The sequence below is a fragment of the Penicillium malachiteum genome (assembly GCF_028827825.1).
Source record: "Penicillium malachiteum strain IBT 17515 chromosome Unknown utg000001l:1.0-8184562.0:1.0-8186909.0, whole genome shotgun sequence".
Classification (NCBI taxonomy): Eukaryota; Fungi; Ascomycota; class Eurotiomycetes; order Eurotiales; family Aspergillaceae; genus Penicillium; species Penicillium malachiteum.
In genome coordinates, this window is record NW_026643094.1 from 7,332,038 (window position 1) to 7,353,192 (window position 21,155).

At 45.3% G+C, this 21,155-nt stretch overlaps 8 protein-coding genes across 8 annotated transcripts; 3 read left to right on the forward strand and 5 right to left on the reverse strand.

Annotated features, from left to right (window-relative positions):
- Positions 1–75: 75 nt before the first annotated feature.
- On the reverse strand, positions 76–1,183 carry N7483_002705 (homocysteine S-methyltransferase family protein; the record flags this gene model as incomplete). The annotated part of the gene is made up of 2 exons (XM_057086142.1): positions 76–207; positions 290–1,183. The coding sequence occupies 2 exons, from the start codon at positions 1,181–1,183 to the stop codon at positions 76–78; spliced, it is 1,026 nt and encodes a 341-aa protein (XP_056952291.1).
- Positions 1,184–1,592: 409 nt separating this feature from the next.
- On the reverse strand, positions 1,593–2,128 carry N7483_002706 (uncharacterized protein; the record flags this gene model as incomplete). The annotated part of the gene is made up of 2 exons (XM_057086143.1): positions 1,593–1,801; positions 1,852–2,128. 2 exons carry the CDS (start codon positions 2,126–2,128, stop codon positions 1,593–1,595), a joined length of 486 nt encoding a protein of 161 aa, XP_056952292.1.
- Positions 2,129–2,767: 639 nt separating this feature from the next.
- Positions 2,768–3,299, reverse strand: N7483_002707 (uncharacterized protein; the record flags this gene model as incomplete). Its single annotated transcript, XM_057086144.1, has 2 exons — positions 2,768–2,909; positions 3,001–3,299. 2 exons carry the CDS (start codon positions 3,297–3,299, stop codon positions 2,768–2,770), a joined length of 441 nt encoding a protein of 146 aa, XP_056952293.1.
- Positions 3,300–4,116: 817 nt separating this feature from the next.
- Positions 4,117–5,976, reverse strand: N7483_002708 (uncharacterized protein; the record flags this gene model as incomplete). The annotated part of the gene is made up of 3 exons (XM_057086145.1): positions 4,117–4,595; positions 4,658–5,240; positions 5,290–5,976. 3 exons carry the CDS (start codon positions 5,974–5,976, stop codon positions 4,117–4,119), a joined length of 1,749 nt encoding a protein of 582 aa, XP_056952294.1.
- Positions 5,977–6,261: 285 nt separating this feature from the next.
- On the forward strand, positions 6,262–8,322 carry N7483_002709 (putative pyruvate carboxylase; the record flags this gene model as incomplete). The annotated part of the gene is made up of 2 exons (XM_057086146.1): positions 6,262–6,314; positions 6,366–8,322. 2 exons carry the CDS (start codon positions 6,262–6,264, stop codon positions 8,320–8,322), a joined length of 2,010 nt encoding a protein of 669 aa, XP_056952295.1.
- Positions 8,323–8,900: 578 nt separating this feature from the next.
- N7483_002710 (putative inositol 5-phosphatase) lies at positions 8,901–10,250 on the forward strand (the record flags this gene model as incomplete). The annotated part of the gene is made up of 1 exon (XM_057086147.1): positions 8,901–10,250. One exon carries the CDS (start codon positions 8,901–8,903, stop codon positions 10,248–10,250), a length of 1,350 nt encoding a protein of 449 aa, XP_056952296.1.
- A 4,127-nt stretch (positions 10,251–14,377) lies between these two features.
- On the forward strand, positions 14,378–14,733 carry N7483_002711 (uncharacterized protein; the record flags this gene model as incomplete). The annotated part of the gene is made up of 2 exons (XM_057086148.1): positions 14,378–14,455; positions 14,611–14,733. The coding sequence occupies 2 exons, from the start codon at positions 14,378–14,380 to the stop codon at positions 14,731–14,733; spliced, it is 201 nt and encodes a 66-aa protein (XP_056952297.1).
- Positions 14,734–19,523: 4,790 nt separating this feature from the next.
- On the reverse strand, positions 19,524–20,939 carry N7483_002712 (putative RNA 3'-terminal phosphate cyclase; the record flags this gene model as incomplete). The annotated part of the gene is made up of 1 exon (XM_057086149.1): positions 19,524–20,939. The coding sequence occupies one exon, from the start codon at positions 20,937–20,939 to the stop codon at positions 19,524–19,526; it is 1,416 nt and encodes a 471-aa protein (XP_056952298.1).
- Between the last annotated feature and the right edge of the window lie 216 nt (positions 20,940–21,155).

Sequence of the window (21,155 nt, forward strand, 5' to 3'; positions counted from 1 at the left end):
TCCCGTGCCTAATCCGCCGTTCAGATTCAACCTTGAACGTTGCATAATATTCCCGAGGTCCAGCCTTGGAAGGCTCTAAAACTGATCTCGGAGCTTTCCGATATCATTATGGGTGGCCTTACAACAGCCACCCACGAGAAAGGAGTTGAAAGGCCCCTTTGAACGGGCATCTTTGACCACCTGCGCAAGTTGGGTTTCCCACGGGCGCTGTGAAAGTTAGCATTATCTGAGCGAATAGCATATTTGACAGAAATTTGTAAAATAGAAATATTTTGAAACCTGAACTTACAGTATCGCTTTGATCAGCAGTACCAGCGGGCTTTTCCCAGGTCTGAGTAGTTGTGTTGTAAACCTCTCCATTAGTACCATCAGGGTACAAAATCAGACTCGGCACAGTCTGAACCTTCCCAGAAGCCATTACTTTCTCAACACAGGCCCCAAAACTATCCACAAGACCAGATAGCTTATGAACCTTAGTACAATTCATCCCAATGCCCCAAGGTGAGAGTCCACCCTCCATAGGCAAAATAGCAGCATCAACAACCTGCTCAACAGAGCTGCCATCCGGTAAGCACTCATCCTCTCTGGGGAAAACACAAGCAATCCAAAACGGCACAGACTCAATCCCAGCATCCTTAATCGCTCTCCTCACAGCGCGCACCTCATCCAGTCGAGGCAAAGTCTCAAACGCAATATACTTAAGTCGAGAAATCAAATCCCCCTCCGCACTAAGAACAAGTCGCAAACGCTCAAGATGCCACTGGTACAGCGTCTCTTCAGTATCATGCGCATCATCATACGCACCGCTGTACTCTTGACCCGGGACCATACAAGCACCGTAGGGTCCAAGACTCAGAGCGATTTTCGCATTGCGTTCCGCAGTAGCCCGCTCAGCTACATCCACAGCTGTTTGGATATAGTTGCTGATAGCGGAAACTGGGATTCCATCCGGGTGCGCAGCTGTCTTTGTGCGCTGGAATCCTTCAGGTGAGACTTGGTACGTCGCTGTTAACAGTACGTCGGCACCTGAGTCGATGAAGTCTTTTTGGCATGCTTCTAACGTCACTGGGTCTGTGACTAACAGGTCCGAAGACCAGAGTGGGGTTGTCTTGCTGTCGAATTTCACTCCGTATTTATCTTGGAGTGAGGTTCCAAGACCTCCGTCTAGGATTTGGATTGTCATTTTGCAGGCGTTTTGAATCAATTGTTTCAGGTGAAGTCTCTACTTGGTGGGGGATTGATACCTTCCAGGGCTATTGCGTGCGTGTGCGGTTACATAATCCACTCGAGCCGGGACATCGCCCGCGATAGAGGGCATTCTTGAGCTGGTAGGGTCAAGTTTTTGGTTATTGTAGATAATTCTGGATTAGAAGTGTGTTCGGATTAATCAGAAGTGGATTTAGTTTCCAAGGTTCAAGTTTATAGAGTAGGTGATTAAACACGGTACACTGCAGTAGTGGAGGTCTAGGGCCCTACATTATTTGCTTCAAGTGGGTACATCGTACATGTGTTTTTTGTCATCAAGTCACTAAGAACAAATGCCTTCCAAAAGACCATCCGGGCCCAAGGAATTATGGTAGCTAAACTACTCTTCAGTGTCTTCCTCCCCAAACTCCCAGCTCTTGGGACAAAATCCCTTTGCAAACTTCTCGGCTTCTTCGTAATTTTTTTTCTCGCAACAGGACGAGAAGATGTGCCCGTTGGGCCGCGGTCTCCTTCTTAAAGGCTTCTTTAAAAAGCTGGAGGAGGCTTGTTGCCCCCCGATTCAGTGCTTGGATGGCTTCGTTGCATTTCGCCAATTCTGGAAGTTATTAGCACGATAAAGAGCATCAAGGGGATTCATAGACATACCAAGATTCTCAATCTCATCGGCTGTGAGACCATACAAGATCTCAAAAGCTCGCCATTCCGTGCTAGTCTTCCTGTATCTTTCTCTCATCATCATGCTGTCACCTCGCGCATCACCTGCATGCACGACATATTGGTTCAGGTACCGGATGTGATCCAGACGTATTCTTTTCCAGCGCATCTCGAACCCAGGTACAAACTGCTCTTTTTCTAAGATCGAGCGAGACGCAGCCTGATCACTCTGTCGATAGGATTGAAGCCTCTCAATCTCCTCGTGCATTTTATATGTCTGTTCTCTCAGTGCAAGGCTTTATGCAATGAAGTTAGAACCGCTTGCATTTGAAGGCATACGGGAATTGACTCGTACCACTGTTAGAGGACTTGATAAATGATGAAATGGTGGTGTGCTATTCATTAAGCCTGGCTTGGTAGGTATAAAGGCAAAATTCAAAAGTGAATTGTAACTTTTGGGGAGGGAAATAATGCAGCGACAAATAAAAGCAGTCAAGTTCATCATTTAAGTAACATAACAATAGCACGTTCAGGGGCAATCTCAGTCAGGCTCAATCAACAACTTAGTATAGTAGAGATATTCATATCATCTATCTCTCACCTCAGGTATCTCTCACTTTAGGCATTCCTTACTTTAGCTATCTCTTATACCATTCGTTATTTTTATCTTACCCTAATGAAGGATTATCTCTTACTTGACTCCTTTATCATAGTACCAACCTTCTCTTATATCCTTTACTTCTACATCTTCTGTGTTCTCTTATTTTATTACCTGTTTCTCTCACTTCGCCCTGTTTTTATTTTCTCTTCTATAGTCCTTACAAACTTTGATAGGGGCCTGACCTAAGGAATTTTAATAGCTAAACTACTATGAGTCTTCACTGCTTCACACACAGATGACTCGTCCTCATAGCCAAAAGCTTTGACGCGGCTCCTCAGCTTCTTCATATCTTTCTTCCCGTAGTAAACCAATAATACTTTCACCTCTCTTCGTAATCTGCTCGACTTTGAATGTTTCCTCGGCATGCCTGAAGAGGATATCCGCGTCCCTATTGAATTTCTGCAAACATTGGAGGCATTTCATCTGATCTAGAATTTATTGATGAGAAAAAAGAGCATCAAGGGGATTTATAGACATACCAAGACGCTCCATTCCATTTGGGGTTAGGCCATAAGAGTTTCTCGAGGGATTGCCATTCTATGCTAGTTCTCCCAAACTTGCACTCATTCAGCATTATTGTATCAGCTCGGATATCACCCTCGTCCATGGGATTTCTCTTCTGTTGATAGGATTCAAGCCGCCCAAGCCTGTCATGTGTGTCATCCAACAGTTCTCTTATAATAAGCATTTCTGCCATGAAGCTAGGACCGGCTTCATGAGTGGCTAGGTTCTGCCCAGCGGTATCAGAATGAGGAAGTGAGGGCGTCTCCTTCGCCATCTTGTCCTCATAAGCTTGCAAGAGAACCTTCTTGTTTTCAACGGGGCTATGATGAGCGATCTCAGTATTCTATAGTCAACTGGATTATTTGAAGCTTAAGAAGATGGAAAATTGACTTGTACCTTTGTAAGAGGACCTGATGAATGATGAAATATGCTACTTCCCACTGGCATGGTGATATCATGTCATAATGAATAGTATATCTACACCCCGAGGCCCAGTTGATCTCAACACACCACTGGATACCAAACACTTATCGACCACTACCACCGTGCATCCATGGATGTAAATAGCCTCTTTTTACTACTACTTCGGTAATCGGTAAGAGAGGTCTTTTGGTCGCCCATGATTATTCCACTTGACCTCTTCAGGTTCAAATGTTTAGAGCTCTTCTATTTTTCTTCCTTAGTATTCACATACTCAACTTATACAGCAGATATCCTGCCCCTTTAGGTACTCCCTGTAGGTACTTCCGTACATAGAGGACTCGGTAACCATTCACCTACAGATACAACTACCCGTCCACTGTACTGACATCTGGAGTCTGTAAGTAACAATAATAACATTTGGATACTATGAGGAGTGCTTTGTTAAATCTCAGTGTGTCCCTTTAATACAGATTCCTAGCCAACCTTGGAAGACATACCCTTCCAAATTTCCTTCCAACCCAAGTTGCTATAGCGCCGCAAACACTTGTTCAATAACTACGTGTTCAACTCCGAGTCGGTGCAATAGCTGAGGCTCTAGGGCTGTACTATCGCCAGTGGGTATCCGTGGAATTTGCATAATAGAATGCATAAATACTATTAAATGCATCTCAAGCAAAGGAAGGATGAATCTTTCCACAAGCTCGATCCGCCAACCTATCCTTCATAAGGACATCATACACATGAGTCACCCACTCACAGCAAACCTGCCTCGTATCCTTAGGATCAATGATTTCCTCCACTCCAAACGCATTTGCCGTTCTGACTGGATTCATCAATCGCATATATTCTTCTTCCAGCTCATTATATCGCTCCTCTTTCTTGCCCTTCTTCTCTGCTTCACGCAGTTCATGTCGGTGTCCTACTTCAATCCCGCCGTCTAGAGGCAGAGAGCCCCATTGTCCAGATGGCCAGGCAACTTGCATGACTGGATCCCGAGAGCCGATCATAACCCCTCCAGCTACACCGAAGGCGCGCCGAGTGATAACATTGAATATAGGCGTTGTTGTTGTGAAATAGGTTTTGGCTAGCTCGACTCCCCAGCGCATAGTTGCGGTGCGTTCTGCCACAGTGCCGATTGCATAGCCAGCTGATATAAGTTGGTTAACAAAACTAACATCAAAAACATCACGGAGATGGAGGAGTACTTACGGACGTCGATAAACTGCAAAATAGGAATATTCATCACATCGCACATCTTCAACAGCCGGGTAAGTTTCTGACTCCCCGCTGCATCTAACGCACCACCATTCACCTCACAGTTCAGCGAGATGATCCCAACAGGACGTCCGGCAAGACGAGCTAATCCACCGATTGCTGATCGACCCCAGAGTGCACCAATCTCAAACCACGAATCTCGATCCACAACTGAGGTAATGATCGTTCGAGGATTATACATACGTGCCTGTCGCCGGGGAATAATGCTGCGTAATGTCAGGTCCTCTCTCGATTCAGGATCATCACTATGGATCACGGGCGGAGCATCACTTCCAGAATTGGGCAGATAGCTCAGTATAGTGCGAAGTTGCTCAAAGCATTCAGCTTCATTAGCAGCGAGGTTATCAATTGTTCCATTTGTGCAATGCACGACTGGACCTCCAAGGTCTTGAAAACCAAGCCCTTCTTCGAATGTAGCCCCCTCAACAACTTTCGGACCTGCGTTAAAGAGCGCACCGATATCTGCTGCCATGACTGAAAAGTGGCAGGAGACTACCCTCGCCGCACCGAGTCCAATCTACAACTTTCAGCAAAAATCCATACCATCCATTACTGAAGTGACTTACTGCAGGTCCAACAACTGCTCCGAGATTCGGAATCCCCTGATTCAACTGCTTGATCGCATGACTGAAAGGCGTCACATATGGAAGATAACTCCACCCTTCCTTCCGAATCGTAGTTACACTCCCGCCCCCAGAACTGCCGTCAACAAGTTTCACGACAGGTATTTTCAGCGCGAAAGCTAGCTTTTCCACGTAAACCGTCTTCCCAGCCGTGGATCCATCCGCATGTCCAGATCGAATGCTAAAGTCGTCTGCTGTAAGCAAGACTTTTCTACCACGGAGCGTCCCCGCGCCTTGGACGTTATTACTTGGAGTAAATGAAACAGGCTTCTCTCGCATGGGGGATGTTTTCTTCCAAGTTACTGTTCCAGATACAGAACCGATCTCTTGGAATGAGCCTGGGTCTAGGAGTTGCTCGATTCGTTCGCGGACCCATAGTTTGCCGGCTTGTTTTTGGCGGATATAGCCCCTGGACTCGAGATTGGGTGTTGCGGCTATCTTGCGTAGCGTAGATAATTGGCCCAGCACATCGGAGTGATCTGCAGGTAGACGGGATCCAGTGCTCTTGGTCTTTGTTTTCAGGGACACTTGTTTATCTGGGGTGATGTGTGAGGAGACTTGATTTAGTCTTTGCGCTGCCTGACCTTTGCCATATTTTGTCGAAGGCGTGCTATCATTGTCTTTAGCCATTGCTTCCCTTCAAGTCCGTTCAATGTGGTGGTTTATGTAGATGTTGTTCGAGTTTAGGGAGGTTCCCCGGTTTTGTTGTCTGGGCGATCACTGCTAGTGAGGGGGTAATTTGATCCGAGGACCGAGGGAGTTATAATATGCTATAAAAAGCAATTTCAAAGATCACTCAAAGATTCTTTCAGGTCCTGTTTTCAGCCTCCTTAATATCTCAAAGCAACTTCGTCTCTGAATATTCGAATAATTCCGAATCATTGTTCTTTTGCGCCAATTCCCTGGCTTGCAGCTATGTCAACTTCCCCGCATTCACGGCTGATCAAGCGACTGCTGGTCGCAAATAGGTAACACCATCTTCAATCTTCTCAAATTGATAAATAACTGATAACATTTAGAGGTGAAATTGCTGTCCGTATTTTAAATGCCGCACGGGAGCTTCCTGATCCCGTAGAGACTTTTGCCATATACACAGCGGACGACCGTTCGCATTGTGATTTAGGTCGTCCAGACCATGCTATTGAAATTCCGTCACCAGGCACGTACCTCGATATATCAGCGTTAGTCGATTTAGTACGCAAACATGAAATCAATTCCGTGCATCCAGGCTACGGGTTCCTCAGCGAGAGCGCGGAGTTCGCATCACGTATGTGGAGTGATGCTGGTGCCATGGTCATAGGACCCGGTCCGGAGAATCTCGCTCGAACAGGAGATAAGCTACAGGCGAAGAAGCTAGCCCAGCAATGCTCTGTTCCTATCTTGCAGGCTATGGACCATTCAACCACAAGTGTTAACGAGGCACGGACCTTTGCTAGAAAAGTCGGCTTCCCAGTCATGATCAAGGCAGTCGATGGAGGTGGCGGGCGCGGCATTCGTCTTGTTAGAGAGGAATCCGAGTTGAATAACAGTATTCAACGTGCTATTGGCGAATCACCCTCTCGCACGGTATTCGTTGAAAAGGCTGCGGTGGATGGATTCCATCATATCGAGATTCAGGTTATTGGTGATGGTGTGGGCGGCGTGCGCCATCTTTGGGAGCGAGATTGCAGTGTGCAACGCCGATTCCAGAAGGTTGTTGAGTGTGCGCCTTCACTTATGCGAGACCGAGAATTGATCTCTAAAGTGATTGATTCGGCGTTGAGAATGGCTAGCCATATCCACTATCAATCATTGGGTACATTTGAGTTCCTGGTTAGTGAGAAAAGGAAAGAGTTCTATTTTCTAGAGGTCAATCCACGACTTCAAGTTGAGCACACCATCACAGAGTCTATCAGTGGCATAGACCTGGTGCAGGCACAGCTTTTACTAGCACAGGGACGGACATTCCAGGATATTGGTCTTGGATCCGATGTGAATCCGATGGCTCCCCCACCCAACACATTTTCGATTCAGCTCCGACTCTGTGCTGAAGATCCAACCCACAACTTCGCGCTTAGTATTGGCAAAATCACGGAATACAATATCCCAAGTGGACATGGGATACGGGTTGATAGCCATGTTTCCAGCGCCTCTCCACTAGTGGTCGGGTCGAATTTTGATAATCTACTTGCCAAGATCATTGTGATAGCATCCAGTTGGGAAGCGACCGTGAGAAAAGCTCGGCGGGTTTTAGCTGACTCCAAAATATCCGGGATCAAGACCAACATCAACCTTCTCCGTGGTATCTTGGCTCATAATGAGTTCATGGCTGGTAATATCGACACCCAGTGGCTGGGAGATCACCTTGAAGGGACAATTCAGCTGGGCGATCAAATTTCCAGATCACTTCGGGACCAGTCAGGGCCTACTGGAATCTCCCAGCAGTCCTTGACACAAGGTGGATTACCATCTTCCAATCTGCTTTTCCGCAAAGGCGATGCATGGTCAATTCGCCTGGAACCTCTTCGAGAGAGTGCATCACAAGCATCAGATAAAACAGCACATCACCTAAGGTTATCACGAGTCCTTCGAAATGAATTCCCCACCTCTCTTACAGCTGATATTGATTATACAACTCCATCTTCGAAAACAGCAGTCCCATATCGAATGCAGATTGAAACCACTTCAACTGCTGCCTCAGCCCTTGTGTCATCTTCCCACCGCCGTGGGGATCCCTCCAATCCTCGTCATATCATCCTTCCTCTCTCTGGGAGGCTCATTGAGATGTTAGTTGCAGAAGGTGAGGATGTTGTTGAGAACCAAGTTCTGGCGTTTGTCAAGCAAATGAAGATGGAACTAGAAGTACGAAGTCCTCGGGCTGGGCGAGTGGTATGGGTGCACGAAATGGAGGATGAAGAGGAGGATGTTGCAGAGGGTATGCTGTTAGTGGAATTAGAGGCGCCAGGGACAGAGGGACAGATCCGGGGCAAGTTATAACCTGGGCAAGATTAAAGCTTGATCAAAGCCATTCTATTCATGGACATAATAGACCTGTAGGTAACCGTGTAGGTACTTACATGCAAAGAGGGGTATGTCACCAGATACCTGTACATACTACTGACTGGGTACTTAAGTATGTGAGCATGGCTGTAGTGTCACTGTGTCTACTTGACCGAGATTCCTAGCCAAACACTTCAAATGTTGAGTGCTGAGTAGATACCTTGCCCTTTCCACTGCTACATACAGTGCCGCGGGCATGAGGACTTGTACATACAACTTTGGAGCGATCATAGTGCCACAAATTCAGTCTCTTATATCAACTAGCATCATTGGTCTAGTGGTAGAATTCGTCGTTGCCATCGACGAGGCCCGTGTTCGATTCACGGATGATGCACATTTCTTTTTGATTTTCTTTTTATTTTTTATCGCAGCTCCATAAATTTTGATCTATTTCTTATCACTTATCGCTTCAAACCAAGAAAGTTTATGAACTCCACTGATATGCGCGTGGTTCACGTGGGCTAAACGACGTCACCGCTACTCTCTCTTCCTCAACTTCTTCATACCCAACCAAAATGGAGGACCTCAACCTTTACATATTAACCTCCAACTGTGCGCGCACTCTCATCGATGTGGATTTATTCGCAGATCACTTCTTCGATACGCTCTCTACAGAAGCTCGAGAAGAGCTGGGAGCCCCCGAACTGATCGTGCTCTCCTTGCAGGAGATTGCGCCAATTGCGTACTCATTTTTGGGTGGCACATACCTCACACCCTATTTCGATGCATTTGTGAAAACAGTCAAGAAAGCTACTGCAAAACTATGGAATGAGTCGTATGTCAATCTAGTCAAGGACCATACTGGTATGACTGGGTTAATGGTCTTCGCCCGGGCGGATATCATGAACAAGATCACTTGGGTTGATACGGCTCATGTCGGGTTTGGTGTCCAGGAAATGGGTAACAAAGGTGCTGTTGGAGCTCGTCTGGGATACGTGGCCGAGGGTCATCCATCCAAGACAGTTGACTTGACATTCGTGGCAGCGCACTTGGCGCCAATGGAGAATGCTTTGGAACAGAGAAATCTGGACTGGAGAAGTATAGTTGAGCGACTCGTTTTCTCTCATGAAATCACCACACCAAAGTCTCTTGAGCGAAGTGGTTCAGATGAGAACGCTGCTCTATTAGCCGATCACGAGTCCTCCCATCATTCTGCAGGTAGTTCCAAGGATCTATTCTCTCCGAACTCCTACCTATTTCTCGCAGGAGACCTGAACTACCGAACTTCAAACATCAGTCCTCTCCAAGGAGATCTTGTCCGATTTCCCCGTCAGGGAGTTCCTCGTGATGATCCCGCGCATTATTCTCACCTACTGAAAGAGGATCAGCTGATGCGCGAAATGGGCCAAGGCCGCTGCTTCCACGGGTTATCAGAGGCCGCGATTGATTTTCCTCCCACTTACAAATACTCCAGTGCAGCACAGAAAGCTGCACGTCTTACCCTGATGGAGGGGAAGACCGAGGCAGAGTGGAAATGGTCAACTCACCGCTGGCCCAGCTGGTGTGACCGAATCCTTTACTGGGCTGGAGATATCGAGCATGTCAAACCACTTGCATACAATGCACTTCCTCTTTTCCCACACTCAGACCACCGACCTGTTGCGCTGGCGGTGTCGGTTCCTCTGGAGCCCTTGGATACCCCCTCTGAGACAGATCACGCGGTGCCTAAGGCCAAAAAAACGGTGGCTCCATTTGCAATTGACCCTGCCTGGCAGGCTCGTAGGGATGCTGCACGACGAAAGGAGATATTGGTGGGACTCCTGGCATATTTGAGTCTAACTTGGGAAGGAAATGGGCTGCTTCTTGCTTCGACGGTGGGGCTTCTTGGTGCATGGTTTGTGCTTCAGTCTCTATGGGCTGTTTGAAGCCCGGGTATCTGCGTGGATGGGTCTATGTGGCTGGGATTTTCGCTTATCGTCTCATCAGGGATTTATCCTGCTATGATCTCATGAATTATGTTTATGAAATGTGCGATTGCTATTTTTCATTCTTTCGGTCCTCAATGAATGAAGTCATACAGACAGGTATCAGACCACTCTTACTACCAGCTAGTACCTAGAGCTTAGGTGTAAACCAGTGTGCGTTTCAGAAGTACTAGTACATCCTCAAGGTTACCTCTGCAATATTTCGTATTCGCATCTCCGAGTCCAAAATTTTTAAGTTGAACTCACAATCGGCGCTCTCTCCAAATATGATATAGCTGCATCAGCCACCGCCACACTTCACGCCATCAGATAAGTCAGATAACATCAATGGATAAATTTTAAATTAAAATTAGAAATAAAAATAAAATTCAAAATTCAAAAAAACAGGGTTCAGTCAAGCTAAAAATTTCCAAGTTCCCACTAATTTCGATTTCCAAGCTTCTGAAGAGCTTGATACATCTGTGCCGATGAAAAAAAAAACCCTGAGGTCACCTGAGGTACCTTGAGGCGTCGCTCTAAAACGGTCTGGATGCAGACATTCCACCCGAAACTTTCAGTGGCTTACACCCTAACAGGTACCACTGAGGTCACCGGGCGTTTTTGTTTTTATCCAGACTAGGGCAAAGCTCACCTCCGATTCTCGCTCTTTGATACTGTACCTGGGTGATATTGTTAGTAAATCTGGCGGTGTCCGAGGGTAAAGAAACCCTGCATGTCATGCAATATGCAACCCAGGTTTTTGCTGTCATAGTAAGGTTTATGCCCCTCTTTCAAGGTCTTTTTACCCCCGCTCTAGTTATCTCGGTCACGCGGTATGAATAGTAACACGGAGAGCTCTTTTGTCTGGATGTGGTGGGCCAGATCCTAAAGTTCGTGTTCCACAACTTAGCTTCTACGCCTTCGATTCCCCTTCTAGACCTTTCGCACACATCTTTTTTTTCAGTATTGACGGGTAACTACAATAGAATACCAAAGAAAGAAGGAGAAGAAACAAAAGAAGAAGAAAAATCGGTCCCTGCCGTGGTCCCTGTGATCCACATGTTCTTTGACGGGATACCACAGAAGCAGTTGTCCTCGGGAGATGACTATACATCCCAGTACCAACACCTGGCATACGTGTACAGCATGCCCAGGTGAGATAGCCAAACATTGAAGCTCCTGGGGTATAATCTATGAGTTTACTAAACTTTGGGTCGGTACGATCTAAAGTACGTCTCCTTAATATCAACTGGTCCTTTTGCCTTTTTTTGCTTCTATTTTGTCGTCATCATGCAGTATAGTGGAGTAGATATGCCCGGGACTTGGGGGCTTGGACTGTCAAGCGGGATGCACGACTGGGGAACTGCTTACACTGTGTGCCGTAACATCCGGGTCAGTAAAATTACCTATTAACCAGGTGAACCAGTCAGATGATTTAATTGAGGTTAACCACTCTCAAGTGCTGATTGATCCTCTAGACTTTTTTGTTCTGGTTGTGGTATTCTGTGCGACACGCAGTGCTGACGAAACCGCAATTTGCCAATGCACTTGGCTCATCTGAGCAGTCGCTGTCTAAGGCGGATATAAACACTTAAGATAATGAGTTGATACAAGTCCACGGGTATAGGTGAAATCTTCAAATTGAAGAGATCATATTTGAATAAAAAACAATGAATTATTTCTTACATTTTATATGAATAAGCTTTTGTTGAGTCTCGGAGAGAAGAAAGGTACGTCTAGATCTAACATCCGAGTCTCGGTCTACGCCATCAAAGCCGAGATCATATTTTTTTTCTTTCTAAGCGGACCATCGGATAGAATGGATCCACTCCCTCCACCATGAGCGAGTTTCCATGTTCCATGTGAAAGCGATATTTTGAATGAACTTTCAGGGAGAAAGAGTCTGGTCTCACCGGGTAAGATGTCCTGATCAACGCACAATGAAATAGATCCACATAATTGCCCAGTGCAAGGCCTGGGCTTGGCCTTGAAATCAGTTATCAATTGATTCTGGGATTATTTTTGAGCTACTAGTATAATACTAGTATTCTATTCAAATGTTGAAGTTTCACAAGATTTTCAATGTCAGCAAATAATAGTGTGCATATATGATCTGGTAGATCGAACGAACAGGCTCAAACGGGTTAACCCAGCAAATCCATACAGTGGAGAATTCCAGAACATTACCAGAAGGATTTTCTGGTCTGGAACTTGATTTCCACAGTTCTAAATTCACCAATTACTTATTACATTTCTGAATTAATTTAATTTGATAGGATGAAAATTAATAATTTATTTTTCAGCTGCTAGATGCCGAAATCTAAGTTCTATGCCCAACTCAGGCACCATCAACACGAAACAAGAGAATGACCAAGGGGTGATGCCCAGGTTTAAATTATAGGATGTAAAAAAGGGGGATCAAGGGGAAGAGAGAGAAAAAAAGCCAAAGAACGGACCTTCTCTTTACATGTAATCTCTTAATCTCCTCCAGGTCCAGGGTTCCGACAAATCGGCATTTGTGACAGTGCAAGGGGTGGGAAAAAAACAAAAGTACTCAATCTGAGGCTTAAGGTAACCACCATTAGGCTGATGTTTTGGAGAAATCCGCAAGCTTCCACCACAGCTACTCCACCAGGGGGGCCCTGCAATACAAGGTTGAGACTGCGAGTCATTAATTCCAGCACGATCCGGGCCATGCATCGTACCGCGCATTCCAAGGCTCTTTTTTTTCCCTGAAGTGAATGCTAATTGGTCCACCCCTTACCAACCGACAGGGCATGCATCGAAGTTCAGCATCTAAGCCGATCAGACACCCGCATGGAACTTGAAAGGGGTGGGATCGACCGATCTGCCTTGGACGGAGCTTTTATGATGTCTCCTGACAGCCTTGGAGGGGTAGAAGTACGGGGCACCCTTATTGTTCCCAGTGGGTTTATTTCTTTGTTAGCCCACTATAGGAGAGAAAGAGATTTTTTTTTTCTCAAATGAAATGCCCGGGTGTCCGCCAAGAATAATTCAGGTGTAGAGTCAAACATGGCGAGATCGGGGCCTAGCGATGGGGTTTTATTATATGAATTATTATTTGTGTTGCCTAGGGGTTCTATGGATAGGGACATGTTCTAGCCTAGATCTCTATAAGTAGCGGCCACTGCCTAGGTGCCTAGGTGGTAGATCAGATTTCTTTGTGATTTGTACTGGGCATTGTAACCTAGCTTTGAAAATTCTGATCTAGAAAGAAAGAAAAAATTATTATTATAATTAAATAAAATCCCTATTCAATAAAAAGAAATGATTTGAGATTTACTGTTGGATTTAAAGTAGTTGACAAAGAGATTAAAGGAGAGGATCTGGAGTATTCTGTATGGAGTAGAAAAATAATAAATTGAGATCATAAATTATGAAATAATAAATGTATTTTTTTATAAAAAATAAAATAAAAAACAGAAAATAAAAATACATAATATAAAATACAAAAAAAAAATAAAATAAAATAAAATAAAATAAAATAAAATAAAATAAAACAGAACAACCCCAGTCTATAATAACAAACGGCGCCGTTCCATTACCCGTAACGATGGAACCCTAAAATTCCTCTAAATTTTTTCATACTAAATTTTTCATATTTTTTTATTTATAAAAAAAATCAACCAAAATTTCTTGTTGGTTCTCCTATTTCACGTATTGTATCATGAACTTCGTTTGAGCCTCTGGATATAAACCCCCTTCCTCCCTTCTTCTTCCCAAAAAACTTTGAAGTCATTCTTCGCTAGTGCCTATCCCTCCAACACCGACGTCATCGCTTCTTTTTTTTCTTTCTTTTTTTTTACCAGTTTATCTCCGCTGGTTTTAAAGTTCAAAAGTGCCTAGCTCGAAATTTCTCTCCCCTTTAAGGGTGGATCTGAACTTCTTAACGGAGATTACAACTTTTTCCAACATTTTGATTTCCTTCGTGCAACTCTCACCTCTCACCTCTCACTTGGGAAACTTCTCCATCTTCAACCACCCTGTCCAATCTACCGGAACCTATCCGCTTAGGTTTTATCTCTCCCCCCCCGCGATCTTCATATCCGATTTACCAATTTGACAATATGTACTCTTGCGCCAACTACCCTCGTGGTTGCCGAGGACGCGTGAATAAGGAAGGAACGAAGTGCTCAGACTGCAGGGTATGTGTCGCGACTCTTAAGCTTCGAGCTTCCACACCTTCCGCGAAGCTTCCAAAGCTTCTCTCAAAGGAACTTTTGGAACATATAAGCTTCAGCTTCAACCCCGCGGGGATTTTGGAGATTTCTTGGATTTCAAAGCTAACACTGTTAAATAGCAACTCAACCTTCGACGCCCAGCTTCTGCCTCACCTTTTGCGCAACCTCGCAATTTCAAGCGCCAACTTCCCTCAGAGATGCTCAGTGACTCAACCTTCAACCTGTCCGAGCTGGACATCTAATGTCCCCCTCCTCATGTTATCCACGGAAACCCGTCCAAACCCCCATCTACGCTATGAACCCTCAAAAAATATCCTGCCTTCTGTTTTTTAATAAGGTCACGACATGAATAAACTGGGGGAACAACATAACATCTTCGGTTACAGGCTGGGACTGATTTCCTTGGATGTGGTTCGAGGACGATTTCCTTTTCTGATTTTTGCTGTTTCGGTCTCTCGTTTTCATATGCATCGCCAGGCGTTTCTCTCTTCTCACGATGGCGGCCATCTCTCTCGCTTTCTTTGTTGATGTTACTTCTCTTGCCCTTCACACTTTCGCTGTTGGCGCAAGCGTGGCGCATGGAACACCTTGCATGGATTAGGGCATATGGGATCTGCTACTGGTCGGCAGTGGCGTAAGATGGATTCTTTTCATCTATCGATCGGCGATCGAACTTTCGTTTCTTTGTTTTTTTTTCTCTTTATGCATGTGGTCTGTGTTTAGCTAATCCGGCTATCTGCGGACTTTTTGTTGCCCTTTCATGGTTCTTTATTCTTATTTGTCATTTTTATTATTGCCTTTTCGTCCTTCGTGACATGATGCCATACCCCCCCTTGTTAATGCTCTCATGGTTTTTTTTATTATCATTTTCATATCCATAGGATACCTGTCCTCCGTTTAGATACCTCATTGCATTTCATCGGATCATTTTTACAACCCTTGGGAATTTCCAACATTGAACGTTTCATCCATACCACTGTAATATAAAAAAAGATAAAAAAATAAAATAAAAACTTACAAATCCTTGTAAACCACCTTTAACCTTGTGGGAATCACGTTCTAGACCATGCGCAAAGTCAGACCCAGGGTAAGACTCAAACTCGACTCGTTTCACAGCCCGCATCTAGACCTGTCTATCACCTGTACTGGGGCTGCCGCGGGTGCCCGGCCCCGTGGATCATTCATCGGAACTATATTCTCAGCCGCAACGGAGTTATGTACCTGTAGTAACGATATCAGATGACCTAACATGGTCCCCGGGGCTATGCCCAACTAACTTCCTGCCCATTTGGTCGCCATGCATATGGGTCATGCCATATCCACGTGTACCTGGCACCTTACGCCCGGGTTCAAGTTTTACTAGTAGTGGTGATGATCCTTGCACCTTGGAGTAATATGTACCTGGGGCTGACTACACCGCCATCAGGCCAACAGGGCCATGAAAGGTTATTTGTTTGCCTAGATTCGGTGTTGGTTTTTATTTTACGTCATTCAATGTTTTTATCTGTTATCTGCCTGGATTTACCCAGGTGAGATGGATAGATGCATATCTAGATTAGGAAATCAAGTAGGCTGAGCCTGCACATGTGAATTACTAGTATTCAAGTTCTGAAATGCTGCCTTACATGACAACTTCCAATTGAATGTATGACAATTATCCTAGGTACGATGAAATCTGAAATCTCGATCTCTACGGAGTAAACAAATGAGTTTCAGCCCTAGAGTCATCATTGATCCTTCTAGAAAGTCCATGGATCAATCTATAAGAAAGCCCCATGGTCTATTATGAGACTAAACCTAACTTGTGTGCGGCAGAACAAATAGCGCCAATCATCCGAACGATTAACATAATCCCCAAACAATAACCTCTAATAGTTTACCACTGATCCATTGAATAAAAAATATATATATATAAAATACAGAAAATAAAAAAAATAAAATCCAAAACAAGGTCATTAAGATTACTCTGTAATACTAGCCCTGATCTGACAGCCCAAACAAAGCCCAACGTAAATCCTTTATCCCGGGTTCCACCTAATCCCGTCAACGGTCCTTGCCCAACCATGACCCCTTACGGAGTACACCCATACATGATACTCATATCTAACACTGGCACCTGTTAAGCTTCTGGATAAAAATATCCTTTACTCAAAGTCAGCACCTAGGGCATATCCCATTCAATCCAACTCTTCTCTTATTCTCTCAATAATACCTTAACGAAAAATACAACCCCACCCCTAGCTTCATGAACCAATGGAGCCCCGGGGACCCGGAACAAAACCACCCAACCAGAACACACGCGGATCCCCGATCGCCTCGCGAAGAAACGAGCGGTCTCCACTTGCTGGCACGGGCATCTGGGAACTGGGAACTGGGACTGGGAGAGGACCGGGCGCATTATTGATTTGGGTGTTGATCGTGATTTGAGGGTGGGGAGAACATTTGAATATTAGGGAACGTAGTACCACTGACAGCACTGAGTACCATGATGCCGTACATAGTACCTATGCATGTGAGTCATATCGAGATCCTGCTACTCAAGTCCTAGTAGTAGGAGTTCATTTTTGAACATTACTCTAATTGATTCCGTGTGTATGTAGCAGTAGGTGGTAGACTGTGTCGGATTGATGGATATCTTTCCCGACATCTGGAAGATCTTCAGGAATAAGACCCATGAAGAGTTAATCTTGCATGCGATTGGGATATGCATATGTCCTGGGTAAATCGTAATTTCGTTTTCCATATTCGAGTCCCTCTCCTAGGTATGTGACTATTGCCTTATGGAACAGAAGAAGTGGGGGAGTTTGCGCATTCCAGTTGTTTTAGGATGATTAAGTTTGATCGAACATTAAGGAATTGAATTCCGCGTTTCAGTTCATATCCCTCGAGTCTTTGATTATCTCTTTTATTGGTCTCGAGTTATTATGCGCAATATGCGCAATCTACCGAAGTGATATAGTAGAATGTACCTTTAAGGTAATTGTACTTCTCGGCTGTTTCACTCATCCGAATACGGCACCTGGGAATACAGATTGATCGCATCGGATATTCCGTATAGGCGCGTGATCTACTATATCATATTAATCTATGTTAATCTATCTCAGATCCAACGTCGGGATAGAAACTAGTTGTTTGGGATTTCACTAGGTTCGCTTCCATCGACTAGGAGTACTCCGTACATGAACATCAAATCCCACACATATCTGGGACAACCCCACAGGTTCAAGTTCAAGTTCAAGCCCTCCTGGAGTTCCTGGAGTTCATGTCGAAGTATTGAGTTCAGGTTGATCCCGTCTGATGTAAAACATATGTCTGACCTTCCCCTGATTAGCCACAAGAACTGGCTAGTCAGGAACAAACTCCATGTCCTTAAGTAGTGAGTGGGGAGAATCTACTTTCAGTTTAGCTTGTTGTATGAAATAGGGAAGGTGGATGAAGGTGGATATGTGCTGGATGGAAAGAACTCTGTATATGTAACAAGCTTGAATCTTTGGAACCTTCCATGCGTCTTCTTTGTGGTTCTAACGAATCCTTCGTCGCTTCCTTACCCCCTTTTTTTTTTATTCTCGGGACGGCGAAGCCACAGATCACTTTGTTCGCTGTTTCAGAGTGTGCTGTGGGGAACTTAGGTGGATCCACTCTGTCTTCAGGGGACCGTGTCCGGTAGGTTAGGGGGGCTGATCACCAGTATTGTGGTTTGTCGGTGTGGCTTGAGAGGGACTTTGGAGGGGCTTGAAGGGGGCTTGAAAGTGATGCTAGTTCCATTTTGGGAGGAAACTTGTCCTTGTTTTGTATTTACCGTTGGAAGTGATTCAAGGATTTTACGGGAGGGGCAGATGGTCGTATTTTATCCCATTTTCTTCCATTCTGATTCTAGCTCGAAATTGAATCCTCGGGTTTATTAGTGTTGAGACGTGCGGATTCGACGTGCGGAATTTTCGAGACGTTTTCCTGTCTGAGATTAGCCTTCTCAGTACACTGTACACCTGTGTGAGACATTGTCAGAAGTTTTTTCGAGTCTTGAGAGCACAATGAACTTGAACTTAAACTTGAACTCTTAAATCTTGTGCATTCACACGTGTGGGTATGTGTCTCTGATATGCCGCATGAGATTGTTGTGCGCAATATCAGTATACGAAGACCAACATCAGGCCTTAACCTACACAGGTTACGAGCCCGAATCTCGTCGGCATAAGCGAATTGGACCCGGTTATTATTTCCTGACAGGACCACAGACCATGCACAGTGATCTCAGCGGCCCAGAATTATAATTAGTGACTCGAGTCTCCATGAGTCTCCATGTCGCCTATATTTAGTTCAGTTCTCGGCAATGATCTGGTGTCGTGCAGTGGTCCACAGAATTCAGGAGTAGGATCCCTGATCCCTGATCCCTGTCGATGGGGCTCTTCGCATATTCCATACAAAATATGGAGTACACGGCACAATGCCAGGTTTGAACGATTTCGGCTTGTGGGATAGGCGACGGCCATTCCGAAGGGTCGCTCGTTCGGCCTGCATATGTGGATCAAGACACTGTGGAGCGTGTCAGACATATGGATGTCAGTTGGAGATCGGAAATATCTTGATTCCGATCTCTTCTGACTGGTTGTCCGTTCCCATGGCCCCGGTGACCTAGTGTCGACATGAAACAGCCCCTGGTTCACTTCATCTAACCTGGGAATTAGATCGTAATCTGTCAAGTTTCGGTTTGAATGCCGAGAGTTCAGCCGGTGTTTTGACCGGGTTTTGGACTAGCGGGCCCAGATGTCTTGAATTGGTGCCTTGAATCGTTATCAGCCTCGAAAATAAGTAATATGGATCATGCAATAGAGTGGGGTGAGGTAGCAATGTCAGGGTCTCTTTTCCGCCTAGATAATAATGTCCCCATATTATGGACTTCCAGGCAGCTTTGATACACGTATAGAGGCTTACAATTTAAGCCTTTCATGCTTGAAATGAGCACTTCAGAGCACGAGGTGTCCATTTGTAACAATGAGAGTGTCCATATAATATCCTTGGAAGGCTTTGATTTCTAGCTCTGTTCTTCTGGTATCTCAAAAAGCATCCTCTGGCAAACCCACTGCGCCGTTCGGGTATGTAATGACCAATATTTTTCATTTTCCTCCGCCGGAATCTTTTGAGATCTGTCGCCTTTGCCATGAACCTCACCTAGAGCCTCGAAAACTACGATTTGATCTCTCATGTGCGTATCAAGGACGGACCGCTTCTTGAATCCCGATTTAGATTGGTCTAGTTTATCATGGCCTGGGTCGGAAATCTCTTTGAGGAATCCTTCAACCAATCCATCGATGGAATGTGTCAACCTGTCGGCCTCATCCTGTGCGCGATTCCCACCCTTGTCATTTTGCTTTGGTCCATTCTTGGTCTGTCTCTGCTTTTTCTTGGGCGGACCTTGCGACTTGCCGCTTGAAATCAGAGTATCCTTCCCAATCCTGAGTCCAGTAGAAGTATGTGCTACCAGGAGAACGTAGATCTGACTTGCATGGTTTGTGCGTTCTGATGTATGAATTTTGATTGGAAGCTTCTCTCGGTTGAGATTGTCGTCGGCCGGGATTTCAAAAATTGATGAATCCAGGGCTTGAAATGCCTTTCGCAGAGACCGATGTGTTTCCTCTTCGATGTAGGCTCGGACGGTCCTCTTTTCATTTAGAATAACAGTGTCTGGTGCAAGAACAGTGACGTCGATGCGTATAATCTTCCTTCGCTCGTAGTCCATAATATTTATCTGTGGGAAACAGGTATCAAGAATACCTCGTTCATTCTTCGATGAACTCAGAGGGTGGATGAGGAAATTGACAGAGCCCATCTCAATAGGACCCACGGTCCAACCGCGTTTATGAAGTGAGATGGAAAGAGGAGGTAGACCAAGCCGTGCAAAGTTAGGCGCCATGACTTGCGACGCATAGTCGTAGGATGGTGCACTCGTCCCGTTGGTTCCACCTGTGATAGTCACTTTGATGTAATCGGTGGCAGCTCGTGATCCTGCGTGCAACAGATAAGGGTACAGGGCTTGGAAGATGAGAAACACAGATCCGGGAGTCGATAGCTGGATTTTATATTCAGGTTGTACAGATAGGTTTTCCAATGAAACCAAGGATGACTTTCGAGGTGTACTTGATGATGCCACTTCGCTGGCAGGAGCTTCAGGCTCGAAAGTAATTTTTTGCGAGCCCACCTCTCCTCCCGTAACTTTGCTTCGACCTATCTCAGCCAGTAATTTGACTGCGGCAGCATGTGAGCCTTTCAGTCCTCCTCCACGACCTCGATTCCCGCGGATCTGGTCGATCGTCACAGGTTTGCTTGTAAGAGCAGACAGAGCCAGCGCATTGCGCACCAACTGGCCGCCACCTTCGAGAGTTCGCCCATCGAGACTGATATGGCGAGGCGATCTGAGCGGGGATTCCCCACGGGAGCTTGAGTTCACCATGTTCCGAACGATTTGTTTAGGGCCAGAGATAGGTGATTTGACCATGATAAGAAGGTACTTCGGTTTTCATGGGCATTTTGAAATATTTATACGGATTCCCTTGGAGAGCTGTTTCTCCACAGATAACTCGAAATGGCTGGAGCTGCAGGAGTCAAGGTTGAGTCTAAGTTGAGTCAGTGATCTGGACTTTCTTGGCGGTGACTCAGAGCATGCAGC